The sequence below is a fragment of the Engystomops pustulosus genome, chromosome 6, assembly GCF_040894005.1.
Source record: "Engystomops pustulosus chromosome 6, aEngPut4.maternal, whole genome shotgun sequence".
NCBI classification, from domain to species: Eukaryota; Metazoa; Chordata; class Amphibia; order Anura; family Leptodactylidae; genus Engystomops; species Engystomops pustulosus.
Genome location: NC_092416.1, coordinates 83,211,133 through 83,232,106, shown reverse-complemented (window position 1 = coordinate 83,232,106; position 20,974 = coordinate 83,211,133). Strand labels below are relative to the sequence as shown.

The following is a 20,974-nucleotide window of genomic DNA, read 5'->3' as shown; positions in this document are numbered from 1 at the left end:
CCCAGTACAAATGCATGGTCCCAGTACAAGGGTACTGGGAATTTAATCAGACCAAGTTCAGATAAACTAATTGTAAATTGTATAATTTGACCCTCGATTTTTAGGCATATTCCTCTTACTCAATTAGATGCATCTCACCCTGGTGCAGAGAACACCAAGACTAACATAGAAAGCACCATTTATAGACCCCCCCCCCCCCTCCCCTAATAAATGTAGTCACACAGTTTTAATACAATCCATTTACAATTTTCCTATACAGATTGGCCATGCATGATTCCGGAAAAGCTGGGTGACAATCCCTGTGCTGCGATTGCAACCATACTGGATGGCTAGAGGATGTAACTAAATGGAATATTTTAGCATCCGACAAAAGGAGACAGCAGGACTTCCAGACCTGTGTGTGCAGTTGTTTGTGTTTGGCTTGGTCTCCAGGTCACTGGTTGGCACTTATGGTACATTTACATTTTATCACGCCCAATCCTAATTGTTACCTGACCACTTTCTTTACATCTCCTCCAATAACTGTCAGTCAGTCGTCTCTGTCTTAAGGATGGCGTCACTAAGGAGCCACTCCTGTTTTATAAGCAGCATAAATACCAGCAACAAATCATTAACCAGCTGCATCAGTGAAGTGACATCAAATTTCCCCAGACACAGCTTCCTTGTTTGTGACATTATAGAACTACACAAGGAACTGGGACGAATTCTTTCATATTTCCAACCACTGCTGGATATTTCTTTATAAGATGCATCGAATTGAAGCTGGAGCTGGAGATTCTGACTATGATACACATCCATTTGGGACAGGTATGTGACACTTCTAATTCATTTGTCAGAAGAATATAGAAAGTTCAACTATTCCGAGTATGAGACTAAGCAATACTGTATAGACTAGCAGGCTTCAGCTACTGTGCTCTAGTTTTATTGAAGCCTTCAAGCCATACATTGGGCTGAAACAGGCAGCTGGTCTAGAGCTCTTAGCTTGTATGTCAGATTCCTGCTGGCACATTTACACTGGGCAATCATCTGGAATGATGGCTCTCAACAACAATGTCTGAATGATGTTAGGATATAATGGGGTACATTTACTAAGAATGTAGGAAACTGCACTAAAAGTGCTCTTCCCGTGTACAATGCTCGGTGCACCAAATTAAGAACGTGCGCCAGAAATCATGAATCTGACGCTTCCATGCACTGGCCCAACCAACTTTTTTGTGGTGAACGTTTAACATAGGGTGTGCGACAAACTTTGCAAGTTAAATCTGGTGCACGGCCCAACTGATCACCGGAACAGCTCATAATTTGTGTTGCATGGTGCCTAGTGCAGCTGCGGCAGAAAATGGTCGTGTGCGACACAATTGTGGTGCAGACACTTCTTAAACACCTGTGCAAGCAGTTTCCAGTAGAAAGAACGTGCAAAGTCCAACAGAAAATTGTCGCAAAGCCCTTAGTAAATGTGCCCCAATATCTCATTTAGTAGAGACCCCATCCCCTTAACTCTCCTAATTAAAAAAATAACGAAATTTTAAAAAAAGTCTGTCTTTGCTCCATGCCATTAAATGTGGGAGATCAACACATTTCACCAGGAAACACTTGTTGCTAACTAATATTTTTTTTTTCTTTTACTAGGGTTTGATTTTTTTTTATTAAGACAAAAAAATAAGTATTGACAAATTCATCAATAGGTGTACAACAAATATATGTCATTGTTTGTGTCTAAAACGCCTTGCTTGGCATTTATCAAGTGCTTTAGATAGTTTTTACACATTTTTATGACTTGAACAACAAAAGGGGTCTGGCTTTGTAGAAAAGGGTTTTTCATTGCTTAAGTTACACCACAAATTATGATAATGTGCTAACATGTTGAGGCATTGTTCTGGCACATTATTGTAATTCAATAATTATGTGTAAAGTTATACTTGAAATAGAATCTTAAACTATGCCACATTTTCCATTCATCATTAGACGTTTTGATAAATTTGTCTTAGTTTTAGGCATCATTGGTAAATCTGCCCCATTATGGGATGCACCGTTTGTCTGTACACAGTCATCTATATGATTATTGTTGTGTGATTTAGAAGAGAGAGCTCTTCTCACTGTACTGCATGGGTCAGGAAGGTAAGTGAAACTCTTTATGAGATGCTTTTCTAGGTCTATTAAAGGTCTATTAAAGTGCTCCACTGAGAATTTTGAGTAAGGAACATGAAAATAAGTTTTCCAGTATGGTAAAAGGAAAACTATGCCTCCAGTGTTCCCGTAAAGCAGAAGCTCCATAAGTGGTGTCATTGCCACTTGTGTTCTTCTTTAATGGCCTCTCTCCTAGAAAACCGATTACCTACGCTATACTGACGAAATGAATAGACTCTGAAACAGTGCTGCCTACAGTTTTGTGTCTACAACTAATGATGAGTGGACCCAAACCTGCAATGTACGAACGTGAGTTATGTTATTGTCCTTCACCTTTTATTATAAAATCCTGATTTTGAATTAAAATACATAAAAGTTGCATCAGTTTCATCAGTTGTGTTATGATTTGTTTTTTTTAGTATAAAGGTTCATTGGTGACAAACTGAAAAAACTGGTCTAGTCTGCCCCTCTTATGTTATGTTCTAACTGATTTTATCAGTTTAGATCAGCTTCGGAGCAAAGCAAAACATACTGAAAAATGGAAACAAGGAAATGTGGAAAACATTTGCAACATCCCCCACCGGGGCCTAGCCTTAAAGGGGAGGCCTGGAGACAGCCGGGGCCCGCTGTACCAGAGTGGCTGGCGGTTGCGGCCTAAGCACGCTATTGTCACGGTGCTTGGTACGGGGGGAACCGGAGGGCTGTCCTACAGCCTGGCAGGTCTCCAGCAGGGTGGTGTTGGCAAGAAATGATGAGGGAGAGGCTGCTATAGCGGATCTCCCTGGGGCAACCCCTTAGTGTCCCGAGTGTGAGTCTCTGGGTGATGGACAGGGTGCCGGTGATGAAGGCAGCCGTATTAGCAGGGACCAGACGGAGACAGAAGTTGAAGAAAACAACTTACAGTTCTTTATTTGAACCGCAGGAACCGCAGCAAACGTGCCTTTAACAGGTAGGTAGGGTGCCGAGATGTGAGTTGGAGGGAGCCTCAGGAGATAGTTCACCAGCCTGGAAGTAGAGGGCAGGCTGGGAGGCAGCTGTGTCCTGGTAGGAAGCTTCAGCTTGTCCTGTAGGGCTTCAGGTATCACCTTCAAAGGTAAGATGATACCCCTTTTCCTCACTACACTAACTCTAGTCTAATGCTCCACTCTTCAGAGGCAGGGGCTAAGCTCTTCCTGCTCTGGTATGGGCTAGACAGAGATTTCTCACTAACTCACTGATTCTCCTAGGATTCCACACTAGAATAACCATCACTAGAATCCTCTCTGAAAGAACTCCAGAACATTCCTGGCCAGGGGGTTTTTATTACCTCCCTTTGGTCAGGTGGTGGCTGCTCCTCCAATCACATCTCATCTTACAGAGCACAGGATGTAACACATATCATTGGATAACAGCATCTTGCATTATACAAAATACTTAACCTCTGCCTTGCCAGGCAGGATTAACCACTGCAATATCCCTATGTCCTATCAGAACCATGTTGTGTAATGGGATTACATGCAGGTGGGACGTATTCGCAAACCCTACCTCGCCATTGCATCGGCGAGGGTGTTGCATACCCCGGGGGCAATTGAAAGAGCCGCCCTCGGCTCGACTACAGATGGTTTGGGGCACAGAGGGGGCTAAAGGCACTTCTAGGAAGTGCAGGCTATGGGAGGTGTAGGGACAAACCGCCCATGGTCCTGGAGACAGGCACCTGGGTTGGTGTCGGACTAAGACAAAAATATGTAGCTGTATGACAGTTGGTCGCTGACGCCATTAAACCGAACTGTACAGTAGGAAAGGTGTGGTGTCATGTCCTGTAATCCACTCCTTGCACCAAGGCCTGTATATTTGTTTTATCAACACTTCTTCCCTGGCGGCAATTATATAATGTGTATATGCATTGCGTTAGCATATGCGACACAAGTACCTCCTGACTGGTATCCTTACCCATGTATGGGTGGCATCCAGGTGCTAACTGTGTAACACCCCCGGTCCCCTAAAGACCCGCAGTTTACGGACTACCCCCATGTGCAAACCTCAGTTTGAGGGATCGGGTAGCGGTCAGTGTTCAACATAAAGACGGTCCGACACAGCCACACTACAACCTGAAAAGCCTATGAAAGGGTTAATGCAGACTACTGGCATATATGACAGTGTGCAAACAGGTGATAAATTCACATTGGCTTAGGAGCCCAATGGGTACACATCTTAAACGTTACAAACGTTACAGAGGTAGATAGGCTACTCAGGGTAGCACGGTAGCAAATGTCTCTTTTCCTGCAAAGAAAAGGCATGGAAGTGCAAACAGAATGTCCGTACCTAAAAAGGAAGGCATTAAGTGCAAAATAATAAGTCAATAGACATAGCAACTTTTCCCTTGGAGTATCTGGCAAAAGTCTCTCAGAAGGTCTCTACTGACAAAGTCCATCTTCTGGGTACAGCCCTTGAGGTGGGGGAAAAGTGCAATGAAGAAGCAAAGGGTCTCCTCTATTTGGAGAGGGACAGAGTCCTTTGAAGAAATCTCTGCTGTGGCAGAGGAAGGGTGCTATCCTAGCACATGACAGTGTGTAATCTCTTGACTGAGATAAATAAGGATAAGAGTCTCAGGAAAGTCTCTGGCTCTTTAGGGATAGTGGCAGAAATATATACACAATATGTACATAGTACAGTACCTGAAGTGGGCTACAGCCCTTCAGGGGTTACTCTGCATCTTCTTCGGTGGTTAGTACTTCGGTGTCAGAAAAGCGTACCTGCCTCCTGCTTCTGCGTGTCACCAGCTGGTACTCCTGCAGGTACGCAGGAGCTTTACCTTTTGTCTCCCTTTGAGACCTTCGAAGTTCCGGCCTGGAGATGATAACAACCTCCTCATCGTCCTCCTCTGAGTCAAGCGCTGGAGTCGGAGTCTCAGCTGCCTCTGATGCTTCAGGGGTTGCAGACACTGGAGCCGGATCATCCTCCACAGGCAGCAGTATTGGAGACTGCGGTGGGGATGATGGTCTCTCCGAGGTACCTCTTACTGGAGTGGAAACAAAACAGAATTGAGGCACAGTCACAAGTTCCAAGAAACTGGGGGTAGGCGAACACAAGGAGGTCTGTAAGTCGGGGGTCGAAGTGAGAGGTGTAGACATAGGGGCAAAAGGACGAAGACATCTCTTCAGCCGGTTCCTATGTACCCGGAGTGGTGGACGGTCTCCTCTTGAAATCTCGTAGACTTCAGGGGAGAGACTGTCCCTAACTAGGTATGGCTCACGCTCCCAACGCCCATCTAGCTTACTGGTAGGATGGTTGTTGCGCAGCCACACTCGATCTCCTGGGGCAAAAGGCTCAGCACAGGCATTACGATCAAAGTCCCTTTTTTGTTTCTCCCGGGCCTCCTCCAACCGCAGATCCACAACTTCTCTGGCATCCGCCAGGCGCCTCTGGTGTTCGTGAACCCAGTCAGTCTGGGGAAGTAAAGACTGGGAATCAGGGGACTCCATGTCCCAGGTCATATCAGCAGGGAGATGGCCGTGTCTCCCGAACATCAGATAATACGGGGTGTATCCTGTGGAGCAATGAGTGGTATTGTTGTACAGGTACACTAATTCGGGCAACAGTTTTGGCCAGTCAGCCCTTTTTGCAGGGGTCAGAGTCCTCAGCATGTTGATTAGAGTCTGATTCATCTTTTCGCAAAGCCCGTTGCCTTGGGGATGATAGGCTGTGGTCCTCAGCTTTTTGCAGCCATAAAGAGTGCACAGCTCCTGGAAGACTTGGGACTCAAATGCTGTTCCTTGGTCTGTAAGGATCTGGTCCGGACAGCCATAGGGGAGGATGAAGCTCTTCCACAGGGCCGCTGCGGTAGTCCTTGCAGACAGATCTCTGACAGGTACTGCAACCACAAATTTGGTATAGTGGTATAGTGATAGTAAGAGCATAACTGTGACCGGATCTGCTGGGCTCCAACTTCACGTGGTCCAATGCCAGGATCTCCAAGGGCCGTTGGCTCACAATGGGACGTAGAGGGGCCCTTTGATTGTGTCGCTCTCCTCGAGCGATGGCGCAGGCTGGGCATTCTCGACACCAGGCTTCAATGTCGGACTTCATGTTGACCCAGAAGAATCGCCTTCGGAGGGTGGCTTCAGTCTTCTGAGCGCCAAAGTGTCCGGACTGGTCATGGTACATTTCCAGTACTATCTTGGCGTCCCTCCTGGGAATCACAATCTGGTATAGCCGGTCATAAGTGATAGGGTCCAGAGTTCTTCTCTTTAGCAGACCCTGGTGCATGCTCAGAGTCTTTCTCTGGCGCCACAATTGAGACAGTTCTCCATCAGCTCTTCTGCGCCGGATTCTTTCAGGCACTCGCCCACTAGAGAGATAGTCCATTACTTCTCCTATGGCACGGCTATCAGCCTGAAGACTCATCCAGAGGTCCTTTTCCGCAGGGGGCTCTGACTCTTCTTGAGGAGTAGCTGGCGCTGCCTCTGTCGGTAGGGAGTAAACTCTCTGGGCATCTTGACGCACAAACCGGGCATAGAACGCTGGCATCTCCACATCTTCCCACTGAGCATCCGTGGGGGGTCCCTCCCACTGGTCAGGGAGACGGGACAGAGCGTCGGCGTTGTCATTGGTCTTACCAGCCCGGTACTTGATGGTAAAGCTGAAATTGGCAAGTCTGGAGGCCCACCGTTGTTCCAGTGCTCCAAGACGTGCGGTGTTCAGATGCGCCAAAGGATTATTGTCTGTGAAGACATGATGCAGCTAGGTAGTCCTTGAACTTTTCGGTCACAGCCCAGACTAACGCCAGAAACTCCAACTTGAAGGAACTATAGTTCTGGTCGTTTTGCTCCGGTTCTCGGAGGGAACGGCTGGCGTAGGCTATGACCCTTTCAGTTCCGTTTTGGAGCTGGGATAATACCGCCCCTAGACCTTGCTTGCTGGCATCAGTGTATAGGGTGAAAGGCAGACTGTAGTCTGGATATCCCAACACCGGAGGTTCAGTCAGCCGTTGCTTGAGCATCTGGAAGGCAGCTTCTCGTTCGGCCGTCCACTCAATGGATACTCGGGAACGTTGGCTCTCTTTTGGCAGGCCCCTTAGGAGCTCTTGCAGGGGAGCCGCCAGCTGGGCAAACTTCGGGATGAAACGCCTGTAATAACTGGCAAATCCCAGGAAGCTTTTGATGTCCCGTACGGTTGATGGGGTAGGCCAGTCGTGGACAGCTGCAATCTTCTCTGGATCTGGCTCAATTCCATGAGCGCTCACCACATGTCCCAGGTACTTGACACTAGGTTGTAGCAGGTGGCACTTGGATGGCTTGACCTTCAACCCATGTTGGGTCAGGATTTGGAAGACTTCCGCCAGATGGTGGAGGTGGTCTTCATAAGTCTTGGAGTAGATGATGATGTCGTCCAAATATAGCAGGAGGGTCTCGAAGTTGCGATGACCCAAACATCTCTCCATCAGCCGTTGAAATGTGCCTGGGGCGTTGCATAGCCCGAACGGCATGTTGTTGAACTCGAACAGGCCCATTGGGGTGGTGAAAGCCGTCTTCTCTCGGTCTTCCGGCGCCATGGCCACTTGCCAGTAGACACTGGTCAGGTCCAGGGTAGAGAAGTAGGCAGCTGACCCTAGGGCTGCGAGGGATTCCTCGATTCGAGGCAGAGGATAGGCGTCCTTGTGGGTGATATTGTTGATCTTCCTATAGTCAACACAGAATCGAAGGGTTCCATCCTTCTTCTTCACAAGGACCAGCGGGGCAGCCCATGGGCTGTGACTCTCCCGGATAACGTTGGCTGTCTTCATCTCTTGTACCAGCTTCTTCACCTCTTGGTAGCGGGCTGGAGGGATGGGCCGGTACCGTTCCTTGATAGGAGGATGAGAGCCAGTAGGGACGGTGTGTTGGATCAGAGTAGTCTGCCCAAAATCCAGTGGGTGTTTGCTGAAGGCCTGGTGGTGCTTCATAACGACATCCAGGACACCTTGCACTTGGTCTGCAGGAGTAAAATCGTCATCTCCAATATTGAGCTCAAGCCACCAGGGTTGCTCGGCAGGCTCACCTTCAGCACTTTGCTTCACTTCCAACTGTTGGGAGGCAGACAGAGCGGTTTCCACCAAGTCTTCAGGATGGACACTGAAGAGAGTGGCTACGGCTTGGTACTTTCTCAGATCCACTGGGGAGTCTCCCACATTTAGTAGTCGAATGGGTACTTGCCCTCGGGACACAGTGACTAGGCTCCTGGCGGCTAGAATGGGCAGGTCTTCATCCGCTGGTAGAGGTTCTACTATCGCCTGGTAGTCTTGACCTTGGACGCCCATGCAGGCTCGACACCATACTAACGTCTCAGTCCCAGGTTGAAGGCGGACAGGTTGGGGATCCTTGATCCGGGCTCTGCAGATTTCTCCATTAGGGCGAGCAAACTTCTGTTGCGCCGCTAGAACCTGCATAGTCTCCTGAATTACCTTCCGGGAACCGTTGGGCACTGTTGGCAGGGAGTCGTGGAGAGCCTTCAGCACTTCAGGGTAGCAGTTGCGGAGGACATTGGTACCCAGTACCAGGGAGAAGTTACCGTTTTCGGGCACACGTGTCACCACTACGCCCTGTCTGGTTAACTCAGTGTCTCCAATGGTTAGCGTGGGCTCCCAGTAGCCGCGGATGGGTACGGGTTTTCCGTTCGTAGCAATAATGTTCAAGTAAGCCTTTGGAGGCTGGACTAAGGATGCTCCTCCTCGGCATTTCTCGAAGGCAGCACTCCGGAGGGTGGTCACTTGAGAGCCGGTATCAATTAAGGCCGGTAGGGTAACTCCATTGATGGTTACATGAACCATGGGGCGAGTCCCCACGAACCTGGGCATCCAGTTAGCATCTCGGGGACTTACAAGTTCTTCCCTTGGAGGTCGTCCCTTAGCTCCAAGGGTTTGTCGTTTAACTGACGACAATCATTCTCTTCATGCCCATATTTATGGCAGTAGCTGCACCGCTGGCGGGGTTTCTTCTGACTCCAGGTGCTTAACGACTTCGCTTCTTTTGGGCGCTGTTTAGTCGGAGATTCACGAGGAGTAGCTGACCGTACCGGGTTCTCTGGAGGTTTCCTCCTCATAGCAGAGACAGTTACTTCCAACTGGGTCAACCGATCAAGGATTTGATGCAGGGTGTCCGCCAGATTAGGGACCGGTCCTGTTATGCCAGTAACTTCCATAGTCGCAGGAGTAGGTGATGCTGACTGCGTGGGATGGCAAGCGAGAGCAGATTCTTCCATTTCTACGAATTCAGGCTCTTTCTGCGGTCCAGTAGGTGGTCGGTCTCCTAATATGTCAATGGCAATTTCCTTAAACTCACGGAAGGAGGCCTGGGCATGTTGAGAAGAGATGATCTTTAGTTGACACCTTTGATTTCTATCAACAAGTCCATTAATAAATTGTTCCCTTAAGGTTTGATCAGAGGTTTCAGCGTCTTTGGGCTCAAGGCAGGTGATGGCCTTCCATGTCTCCTGTAGGGAGAGGGCAAAGTCTCGGAGGGACTCTTGGGGCTTCTGTCTTTTCCCGAAGAATTTCTGCTTCAACTCGGAGACAGTACACTTGTCAAAGGTGTTACGTAGCCTATCAAGAATCTGGACCACATTCTGACACTGTTCTCGGGGCCAGGACTTGACTTCCCGGAGAGCGGGTCCTTTCAACTGCCCGATGAGGATGCCCACTTTCTGTTCCTCTGTGAATGGGAGCAAGGCGAAGGTGGCTAACAACTTGTCCCTGAATTCAGGGAGAGTATGTGATTCTCCCTCGTAGTAGGGTAACCAGGGGGCCCCCAGATAGTAGGGCATAGTCAGAGGCATCATGGTGGGAGTCCCAGGGGCACTAGCTGTAGCAGGGCTGAAGGGACTCTCTGGAGGACATAACATGCTCCGGTACCCTGAGGAGGGACCAGGGGACGGGACTTGCTCCAGTCCCGTATCTTCGTCCTGGTTGGACATGACTGGCCTAGCTGAGGGAAGCCTGTAGGGTTACACAACGTCCGTTGCTAGGGCGATGGCTAGAATGGGACGTGGGCACTTTAAGACACAGTCACTATTCCCTGGGAGGTGAGCCAATAACCTAGCGTCGGAAACAATCTTTACCCCCCTTTAACTTCCCCAGCGGTACTCACTCAGGATCAGCCGCGGTGACAGGACAGCTCCGGTGCACGAAGGTTTCCGTTCCCGATGTCCGGCAGGCAGCAGGGGCTCGGTGATGCTCAGCGGTGTTCTCCTCCAGTCGCAGGACACGTGCGCCGGAACTCCGGATGAGGTGCACACTGCTGGCAGGCTTCAGGCGCGGCCTGCGCCGAAATCCAAGATGGCCGATTAACCCTCTTCGTTGCCGGCCGCACTCGCTCCAGCTCCTCCTCCACGGTAGTTCGCGCCACTCGCGCAGGGGGCGGAGCCTAGTGACGCCTCTGGAGTTCCCGCCAGTGAGGATTTGGCGGGCTGGAAATACTTGCTGCGCCACACGCCTCTGAGGTAAATGCTTCAGGCGCAGCAGCGCCGGATGTAGCAGAGCTGAAACAGTTCTTGCAGGAATTCACCTCTTGAGTGCTGGAGCGGCGCTCGACAGCACGTGGCAGCAGTATAAAGTTCAATGTAGAAACACACAAATACTTGGGCCTAAACCCGGATGGCAGCAGGGTTAGGCAGCACAGTCTTTTTCTTAATAAAGTACAGTCTTTAATGCCGTAATAAGGCACAGAAGTATCAATCCTGTTCGTGACGCCACTTGCAACATCCCCCACCGGGGCCTAGCCTTAAAGGGGAGGCCTGGAGACAGCCGGGGCCCGCTGTACCGGAGTGGCTGGCGGTTGCGGCCTAAGCACGCTATTGTCACGGTGCTTGGTACGGGGGGAACCGGAGGGCTGTCCTACAGCCTGGCAGGTCTCCAGCAGGGTGGTGTTGGCAAGAAATAATGAGGGAGAGGCTGCTATAGCGGATCTCCCTGGGGCAACCCCTTAGTGTCCCGAGTGTGAGTCTCTGGGTGATGGACAGGGTGCCGGTGATGAAGGCAGCCGTATTAGCAGGGACCAGACGGAGACAGAAGTTGAAGAAAACAACTTACAGTTCTTTATTTGAACCGCAGGAACCGCAGCAAACGTGCCTTTAACAGGTAGGTAGGGTGCCGAGATGTGAGTTGGAGGGAGCCTCAGGAGATAGTTCACCAGCCTGGAAGTAGAGGGCAGGCTGGGAGGCAGCTGTGTCCTGGTAGGAAGCTTCAGCTTGTCCTGTAGGGCTTCAGGTATCACCTTCAAAGGTAAGATGATACCCCTTTTCCTCACTACACTAACTCTAGTCTAATGCTCCACTCTTCAGAGGCAGGGGCTAAGCTCTTCCTGCTCTGGTATGGGCTAGACAGAGATTTCTCACTCACTCACTGATTCTCCTAGGATTCCACACTAGAATAATCATCACTAGAATCCTCTCTGAAAGAACTCCAGAACATTCCTGGCCAGGGGGTTTTTATTACCTCCCTTTGGTCAGGTGGTGGCTGCTCCTCCAATCACATCTCAGCTTACAGAGCACAGGATGTAACACATATCATTGGATAACAGCATCTTGCATTATACAAAATACTTAACCTCTGCCTTGCCAGGCAGGATTAACCACTGCAATATCCCTATGTCCTATCAGAACCATGTTGTGTAATGGGATTACATGCAGGTGGGACGTATTCGCAAACCCTACCTCGCCATTGCATCGGCGAGGGTGTTGCACATTCCTCTTGACTTTTTAGACACAGAAAAAGGGACAAAAGTTGTGGCATGCATAGGTGATTTTTTTCAAAATTAAAGGAAACATTATGCAATTTTTTTACCAAATAAACCACTGTCAGTACCTTTTACCACCATCATGTTTCCTTTTTAGTTTCAACAAGAGTATTATCTTTTTAAAAGTAAATGGTGCCTTACAATAGAACACTGGTAGAAAAGAACACCACACAGGGGGACAGAAAAAATATGTGCATAAAAATACACGTACAGAAACAAAAACGTTAAAAAGTAAAATCTATGTAACTACAGATGCTGTCAATCCACATGCCTAACAAGATGATGTTACTGCAAGCCAGTACTCCAAATAGATAAGGGCGTGCTCTGCCCCATCATTTTGCAGTAACGCAATATTTATTGAGGTACATGAGCACATAAGTGCATAAATAACGAAATCCGTACAGTAAATAAGATGATGTTTAATAGGGAAAACATGTTTAGCTATGGGATGTGTAGACGTGTCCCTATTTATCACATAACTACAATTCTCATAGTTTTTACATGGATCACACCCAGGTTTTAAAATCATAGTTAGGTTGGTTCTGTTTCTGGTCTGGCCAATATTATTTTTGACCATCTGGTCTCAGATTCCTTTTTCTTTCTTTAAAGTACAATACAGGTGACTGTAGCTCAGGGATATCTTTATAATATCCAAACACAACTGGCCAATGTTGGTGTATTGAAGCTCCAATATTCTTACTATGTGAGTCATATGCTGTCAGATTTCTCACTACATGTTCGGCTAGAGAGGCAGAGAGACAAGTGCTGTTCACCCCTCCCCTCTCCATAGGGGACAACTGGTGCTCGACCTTTCTTATGGGAAAAGATAGAGCATACTCTATCGTTGTATCGCTATAGGTATCTATGGGGACGAATATCTGGATGTATGTTCCCACAGCACTCATGTGAAAGGGGCCTCAGCCATATCCCTATGTCTATTAACCAAATGTCTTGGACATTCTCTCTTCAAAAAGTTGTCTGTCATCTCACTAAATCTTTTATCAACTTGCCCTGTTTCCTATATAGTTCTGCAAACCCGCAACATTTGGCTATAAGGGAGAGAATCAATTGTATTTTTGGATGGGCACTGTCATACCATGAAAGGTTATTACTTGGTTTAACAAATAAGTCTGTCTTTAAGTTGTTGTTCTCAATACAAACTAAGGTATGGAGAAAGAGTTGGGTAACATCTTTTTTTTTTTTTTAACATAAAATACATATGAAACATATGAAAACTAACAGAAATTGTTAGCAGTATATGTATATATTGTAGGTATATTGGTGTTGTATAATGTTTAGCTTGCTCTTGAAGGAATATGTGATAAGGCTATCCTTCCTATAGTTTACTGTCTATCTCTAAATATGTATATTGTATAAAATGGAGTTTTTATGGGATATAACTCCGTAATTTAGGTATATCCTTTTATGGAATTCTTTTTTTACTATGTTTTTAATTGCTTATGGTAATAATAAAGACTTTATTAAAAAAAAAAAGTATCAAGAGGCTGTACTGTTGTATCAGACAATGTCATGAATTCAATGTCTGGGTCATGTCGTTAAATTTTTAAAAGCTGTCAAGTCTTCTTAATCACCTTTCCAAATCAGATAGATGAATTAAAGAATGGTGACAGACTCCTCCAAATTAGCCATAAAGATATTGGTGTACTTGAGGGCTATATTAGAACTTATTGCAGTCCCTCTCAATTGTAAAAGGTAATCATTACCATGTAGAAAATAATTACAAGTGAATATTATTTCTTAAAACCTCAATATGAAACTTGCATTCTCAAGATTTTGTTGTTGACTGTAGGACATGTTTAATACAGGCATACAGATGATGATGGATTTTGAAGATAATGGATGATGATGTATAATGATGATGAAGGACAATGGATGATGATCATCATGATGAATTATGATGATGAATAATGATGAATGCTTGATCAATGCATCAACATCATCACCATCCATTTTCATAAAAATCATCAACCATCATCATCATAAAATCATTACCATCATCTCTCAGACAGGCAGAAGTTGTGTACGGGTCATCCAGCTCAGGTTGATTTGTCCTGTCTGGACAGTTCAGGCAGCTCCTGTCTATGTGAAGGTAATGGGGCACATTTACTAAGGGTCCCGCGCCCGCATTTCCGTCGGGTTTCGCAAATTTTTCCCTTTTGAACTGAATTGCCCCAGGTTTTCGCATGTGATCGGATTGTGGCGCATAGGTGCCGGCTTGCATGTGACACAAATTGGGGTTGTGGACTTCGGACAACCCCACTGATTCGGACAAACCACAGAATTTAACTTTAAAAATTGTGTCGCAAGACAAGCACTTACAGAAGATGGTGAACTCTGGCGGACCTGAGCGGGGAAGCGACAAATGCAGGAAATTGGATGCACGATCTTATTGAATTGAGGCAGCTCTGAATCCTTGTCGGACATTCCGGATTGGCGGCTTCAACGGGACGGATAAGTAAATGTGCCCCATTGTGTCTATGTACGGCAGCCAGGGCACCTAGCTTTCCCAAGATCCTGAATTTTACAATAGTTTTTTTCGTCAACACCACTCAATTCAGATATTAAACAAGATATGAATAGAATTATATTATAATATAGTATTATATATAATAATAGAATTACTGTAGAATTATGGCGCAAACATATAATAAATACATGTGCAAGCACCATAGGAAATATTTTTGTGTAAACTTTGAGCTCAGACAAAATAATATATCTGGGCATTGAGTCAGGTCTCTTTTATATCAAGCAACCACCATTTTGGTACAGTGCCAATTCACAACCTTTTTTTTAATATTTGTCAGATGTTATGTGGCAGACTAATGCGTCAGTACTACGTCACCGGGGTCATGAAGAGCAGACATGGACTGAAACATTTCCACCAACAAGGGAAAATGCTCTAGAAAACAATTGGGTAGATATGTGGCTCCAGAATGAAAACAGGCCTATAAAAGACTTGTACTGTTCTATGCAGAGGAAAAGAGAAATACGGTAACTTTTCTATTTTCTTTTTACTTCTCTGACAATTTTGCACATAGAGTTTGTGCATACAGATATAGAGATCTTCAATCTGGCTGCTTTTGGTGAAATTCTGAATTCCTTATAGACAGTAAGCTCTTGTGAGCAGGGCCCTCACTCCTATTGTTTCATGTGACTGTTTGTTCTGTGTAATGTAATATTATATCTCTATATGTCCCCTATGATTTGTAAAGCACTACAAAATTTGATGGCGCTATATAAATAAAGATTATTATTAATTTATTAAGATGTGGGGCTAGAAAAAAATAGTAATGCCTTTTTGTAGAATTTCTACATTTCTATTTCATGCACGGAACAACTATAGTGAAGCTGTCAGCTGGATTTACTTCCCTATAAGATCAGCATATTTCTAATACCGAGTTTTGCAGCACAATGTTTGTGCTAAAAAAGCTCCACTCAGCTCTTACACTAGTACAGGCGGTCCCCTACTTAAGAACACCTGACTTACATACAACCCCTAGTTACAAATGGACCTCTGGATGTTGGTAGGTTACTGTATTTTAGCCTTAGGCTACAATAATCAGGTGTAACAGTTATCACCGGTGCCTGTAATTAAGATTTATTGTTTATCCTGGTGCTTATGACAACCCAACATTTTTAAAATTCTCACAGAGACCAAAAAAAAATTGACTGGGGTTACAATAATAAAGTATATGGTTCCGACTTACATACAAACTCAACTTAAGAACAAACCTACAGACCCTATCTTGTATGTAACCCGGGGACTGCCTGTATATTAAAAAAATAAATAAAAGCAGTACAGGCGGTCTCCTACTTAAGAACACCTGACTTGCATACGACCCCTAGTTACAAACGGACCTCTGGATTTTGGTAATTTACTGTACTTTAGCCCTAGGCTACAATAAACTGTTATCACAGGTGTCTGCAATGAAGCTTTATTGTTAATCCTGGTTCTAATCACAGTCCAACATTTTTACAATCCAATTGTCACAGAGACCAAAAAATTTTTGACTGAGGTTACAGTTATAAAGTATACAGTTCCGACTTAAATACAAACTCAACTTAATAACAAACCTGCAGAACCTATCCTGTACATAACCCGAGGACTGCCTGTATTTACCTCTGGCGCTCCCCACAACTCCTCTTTTCTCTGGAGGTTCATGTTTAGCATTGAGGTGCACACACTATGACACAGCAGCGTCACCACCTGATAATATTATAGTGGCATATGTATCATAAGTCCGACTTTGTCTGTTTTTTGGGACTTTTCTTGGCTTTTCTGCTGGTCAGATGTATCTTAGTGTTTTTTTTTACTGATACATTTGGCCTTATGTGAATTTCTGACCTTTTAAAACAAAAGTCTCTGCTATCTTAGATTTGCAACAAATTTGTGACTTTTTTTTTAAAAAGTCGCAACTTTAACATTTGGATTCTGGTGATAACTCAGGTAACTCTGCAGAAAACTAGACAATGGCAAACTTTGATGAGAGACAGTTCTATGCACAAAAAAAGTGGCAAATGAGCACAAACACCATGAAAAGTGTTGCCAAAAGGCTTATACATGTCCCATGAAAAGGCAAGCCAAAAATTTGATACATGTACCCCATAGTGTGTGTGGGCAAAGGGCATGGACTCATCCCTACCCCCTCAGCTACACAGAAGCTGATGGAGAAAAAAAGCAACAGGGAGCACCAGTGGTAAGTATTGAGTTCATTTTTTATACGGGGCCTGTGTAAGAGGTTGGCAGCTAGCTATTATTGGGGGGAGGCTGTTTTGCAGGTCATTAAATGGGTGAAGGGGAGGTTGTTGCGGGGCATTTAACCCCTTCAGCCTATTTTGGCCTCTAGGACGCAGCCCTATTTTTCAAATCTGTTTTTGGCTTTAGAACACTATGGGGCAGATTTACTTACCCGGTCCATTCGCGATCCAGTGGTGGGCGGGGTTCTTCAACGCTGATTTGGGTCTTCCGGCGATTCACTACGCTGCTGCGCTGAAGTCCGTCGGAGTTCACTTGAGTTCACCAAGCTATCCTGGGTGCAGGTAAGTGCGTGTCGATCGACGCATTTTCTTTTTTTAAAATACGGCGGTTTTTCCGAATACATCGGGTTTTCCGACGGCCACGCCCCCCGATTTCCATCACGTGCATGCCGATGCGCCACAATCCGATCGCGTGCACCAAAAACCCAGGGCAATTCGGTGCAAAGCGGTAATTTTCGGGAAACCCGACGAAAAAACGTGATTCGGCCCTTAGTAAATGACCCCCTATGAGATATCCAGGGGCGTTTACCATACCATAACCATTACCATACAATTTTTACTGAATAAAATGGAATTTGGCATCACCCTCTTTCATATCCATAAATTTTTTATTTTTAGGCTGACAAATCTGGTTAAGGGCTTATTTTTTGCGAGAAGTGTTGTTCTTTTTAGTGGTGTTATTTTAGAGTGCATAACATTTTTTCATTTCACTTTTTAGAGCACTTTTTTTTAAAGGGTATTAATTAAAAATTATCTTTTTTTTCGGAGCGTTTTTTGAGTTTTTTTTCCCTAGTGTTTACCGTGCAGGTCCAGTAAGTATTCTGTTTTATTATACAGATTGTTACGTACGCGGCAATACCAACTATGTGTGTGTGGGGGGGGGGGGTTGTGTGTTAGTGTTTTTTATACCTTATTGTTTTTATGGGAAAGTTACATTTTAGGGGTTTATATTTTTGTGTATTTATTTTTTATTTATTTTAATGTTTAAACTTAGCTGTTTTTAACTATTTTTTTACTTCTTCAAACTTGAACTTGCTGTGATCGCTGGTTCAAGTCCAATACACTGCTCTACAATTCTGAAAAAACGTGATTCGGCCCTTAGTAAATGACCCCCTATGAGATATCCAGGGGCGTTTACCATACCATAACCATTACCATACAATTTTTACTGAATAAAATGGAATTTGGCATCACCCTCTTTCATATCCATACATTTTTTATTTTTAGGCTGACAAATCTGGTTAAGGGCTTATTTTTTGCGAGAAGTGTTGTTCTTTTTAGTGGTGTTATTTTAGAGTGCATAACATTTTTTCATTTCACTTTTTAGAGCACTTTTTTTTAAAGGGTATTAATTAAAAATTATCTTTTTTTTCGGAGCGTTTTTTGAGTTTTTTTTCCCTAGTGTTTACCGTGCAGGTCCAGTAAGTATTCTGTTTTATTATACAGATTGTTACGTACGCGGCAATACCAACTATGTGTGTGTGTGTGGGGGGGGGGGGGTTGTGTGTTAGTGTTTTTTATACCTTATTGTTTTTATGGGAAAGTTACATTTTAGGGGTTTATATTTTTGTGTATTTATTTTTTATTTATTTTAATGTTTAAACTTAGCTGTTTTTAACTATTTTTTTACTTCTTCAGACTTGAACTTGCTGTGATCGCTGGTTCAAGTCCAATACACTGCTCTACAATTCTGAAAAAACGTGATTCGGCCCTTAGTAAATGACCCCCTATGAGATATCCAGGGGCGTTTACCATACCATAACCATTACCATACAATTTTTACTGAATAAAATGAATTTGGCATCACCCTCTTTCATATCCATAAATTTTTTATTTTTAGGCTGACAAATCTGGTTAAGGGCTTATTTTTTGCGAGAAGTGTTGTTCTTTTTAGTGGTGTTATTTTAGAGTGCATAACATTTTTTCATTTCACTTTTTAGAGCACTTTTTTTAAAGGGTATTAATTAAAAATTATCTTTTTTTTCGGAGCGTTTTTTGAGTTTTTTTTCCCTAGTGTTTACCGTGCAGGTCCAGTAAGTATTCTGTTTTATTATACAGATTGTTACGTACGCGGCAATACCAACTATGTGTGTGTGTGTGGGGGGGGGGGGGGGGGGGTTGTGTGTTAGTGTTTTTTATACCTTATTGTTTTTATGGGAAAGTTACATTTTAGGGGTTTATATTTTTGTGTATTTATTTTTTATTTATTTTAATGTTTAAACTTAGCTGTTTTTAACTATTTTTTTACTTCTTCAAACTTGAACTTGCTGTGATCGCTGGTTCAAGTCCAATACACTGCTCTACAATTCTAATTCATTGTAGAGCAGTGTAAACTGTCTGAGCATGCAGACGCATGCGCAGTTTACAGTCAGACCCGGAAGGGATCTGACTGCAGAAGAGATTGGGCAGCCCCGGGGCACTTGGCGGACCTCGGGGCTGCCCAGAAGAGGATCGGATCACCTGGTAAGCGTCACGGGGATCCGATCCATAGGGGGTAGACACTTACATGCCCACATGTAAGGGGTTAACAGTCACAGGGACGCAGGGACGTACTATAACTCCCTGGTGCGCATAGGAGTTAAAGTGAATCTACCACCAAGATCAAGGATTGTAAACCAAGCACACTTACATGCTGGTGTTTGCCGCCTTTGGTAGGATCTGCACTTCTTTTAGCTTCCAATACCCTGTTTTTTTTAAAGTCTTTTACAATTATGCAAATGAGCCTCTATAGGTGTTAAAGGAGACTGGAGACCCTCAAGTTAATTTGCATAATGTTGAAGCCTTTTTTTTCTTAAACTAGGGTATAGGAAGCATAAAGAAAAGTGGATCCTACCATCCTTGATGCCAATGTGCTTGGTTTACAATCCTTCATTCCATTCATTACATTGAATGAGTGTCAGGAGGCTGCAGGGCACTGAATGAGTGGGGGGGGGGGCTGCTGGGTATTTGATTAGTAAGGGGAGGTTGTGACCAATGCATTTCCCATCCTAAGCTTTTACTCGAGTCAATAAGCTTTCCCAGTTTTTTGTGGTTAAAGTAGGGGGGATATTTATCAGGACTTCTGCATCATGTCAGTGGCGTAGCTTATAGCTAGCACTTGCGATTATTTTCCCCTATCCACCACCTACAAGCCAGGGTGCCCTGGAGGGGGTGTGAAGGGGATATGGAAATTAAAGATTTCTTCTATCCATGAATATACTCTAAAAATGATTCTAATATAGGAGAAAACAGGAGAGAAAAATGAAAAAGAAAACAGGATTGGAGTCCTGGAAGGAAGAAAAGGGGAGATCTTGGAGAAAATTCAGGCGTAAAATGTCAGTTGTTTTACAACACCTGATTCTCTGGAAAGGTTCTCTGCAAACTATTGGAGGTATGTGGGAAATATCAGGTTACAACTGATCCAAATAATAGAGCTATTTATATGTTATAATGGCACCTCCTGCACCGCTGTGCCTCACATGACCTTATAGTTATACTTACTACTTAGGCCTCTTTCACATGAACGTATTCTCAGCCCCGGCAAGCATACAGCTGTGCCATGAAAAGATGAGGGGTGCTCACCCCTTCACTCTCCATAGCGCAACATGGTGCCCGGCCGTACATATGGGAAAAGATAGAGCGTGCGCCATAAGCTTCTATAGGGACTGATATCTTATGTGTGAAAGGGGTCTAATAGATTCCCCTCCCCTGTACTTTCTACCTTTGCTTTGCTCACAGAAAAAGTTGTCTTAAGTGTTGCCGAAAGACTTTGCACCCTCTATGTCCAAGTCTGACCAGTGGACCGCAGGTCCGCATAGAAAACTGACAACTCCATATGTTCATTTTGCATGTCAACATGTAATTTTACAGTAGGCAACAAAGTCCTTTTACAAGGAAATGTGTCACCAGAAAAAAATGCAAATTGATGTTTATAAATTTACAGATTTTTGATGATCTTTTGAACTTTCAGGAAGCATTACAAGTAATCTATCCCACTGTTAGCAAATAGAGGTAGCTTCAAATATCAATGCACATAGATCTTCCATACTGATGCGGAGTACTACTAGTCAGCACAAGCGCTTAGGTGACATAATGGCATGCAAAATTAATTTAAAAAATGGCCACAAATATCTAAAATTCAAAGACAGCAATTTAATTTTATCCTTTTTTTGGTGACACATTCCCTTTAAGTCTTGAATAGCAGAGGGGCCTCTTAACCCCTCAGACACCAATGCCTGGATGTTATTTCTGCTCCATCTACATGGCTATGCTCCTCTATATAATAAATATGCCAACATAATAATATTCTCTTTTTTAAATCCAATTTCTCTTTTATCTTCCGC

At 44.6% G+C, this 20,974-nt stretch overlaps 1 protein-coding gene across 1 annotated transcript in view; it reads left to right on the top strand.

The window, feature by feature from the left end:
- Nucleotides 1–334: 334 nt before the first annotated feature.
- The window catches only part of TMC4 (transmembrane channel like 4), a 40,151-nt gene continuing 19,511 nt past the window's right edge, over nt 335–20,974 (top strand). Inside the window, exons 1-3 of the mRNA XM_072156821.1 lie at nt 335–807; nt 14,699–14,885; nt 19,874–20,022. Coding sequence (XP_072012922.1) covers nt 747–807; nt 14,699–14,885; nt 19,874–20,022 — 397 coding nt within the window. The 5' untranslated portion in view covers nt 335–746. The remainder of the gene's footprint in view (nt 808–14,698; nt 14,886–19,873; nt 20,023–20,974) is intronic.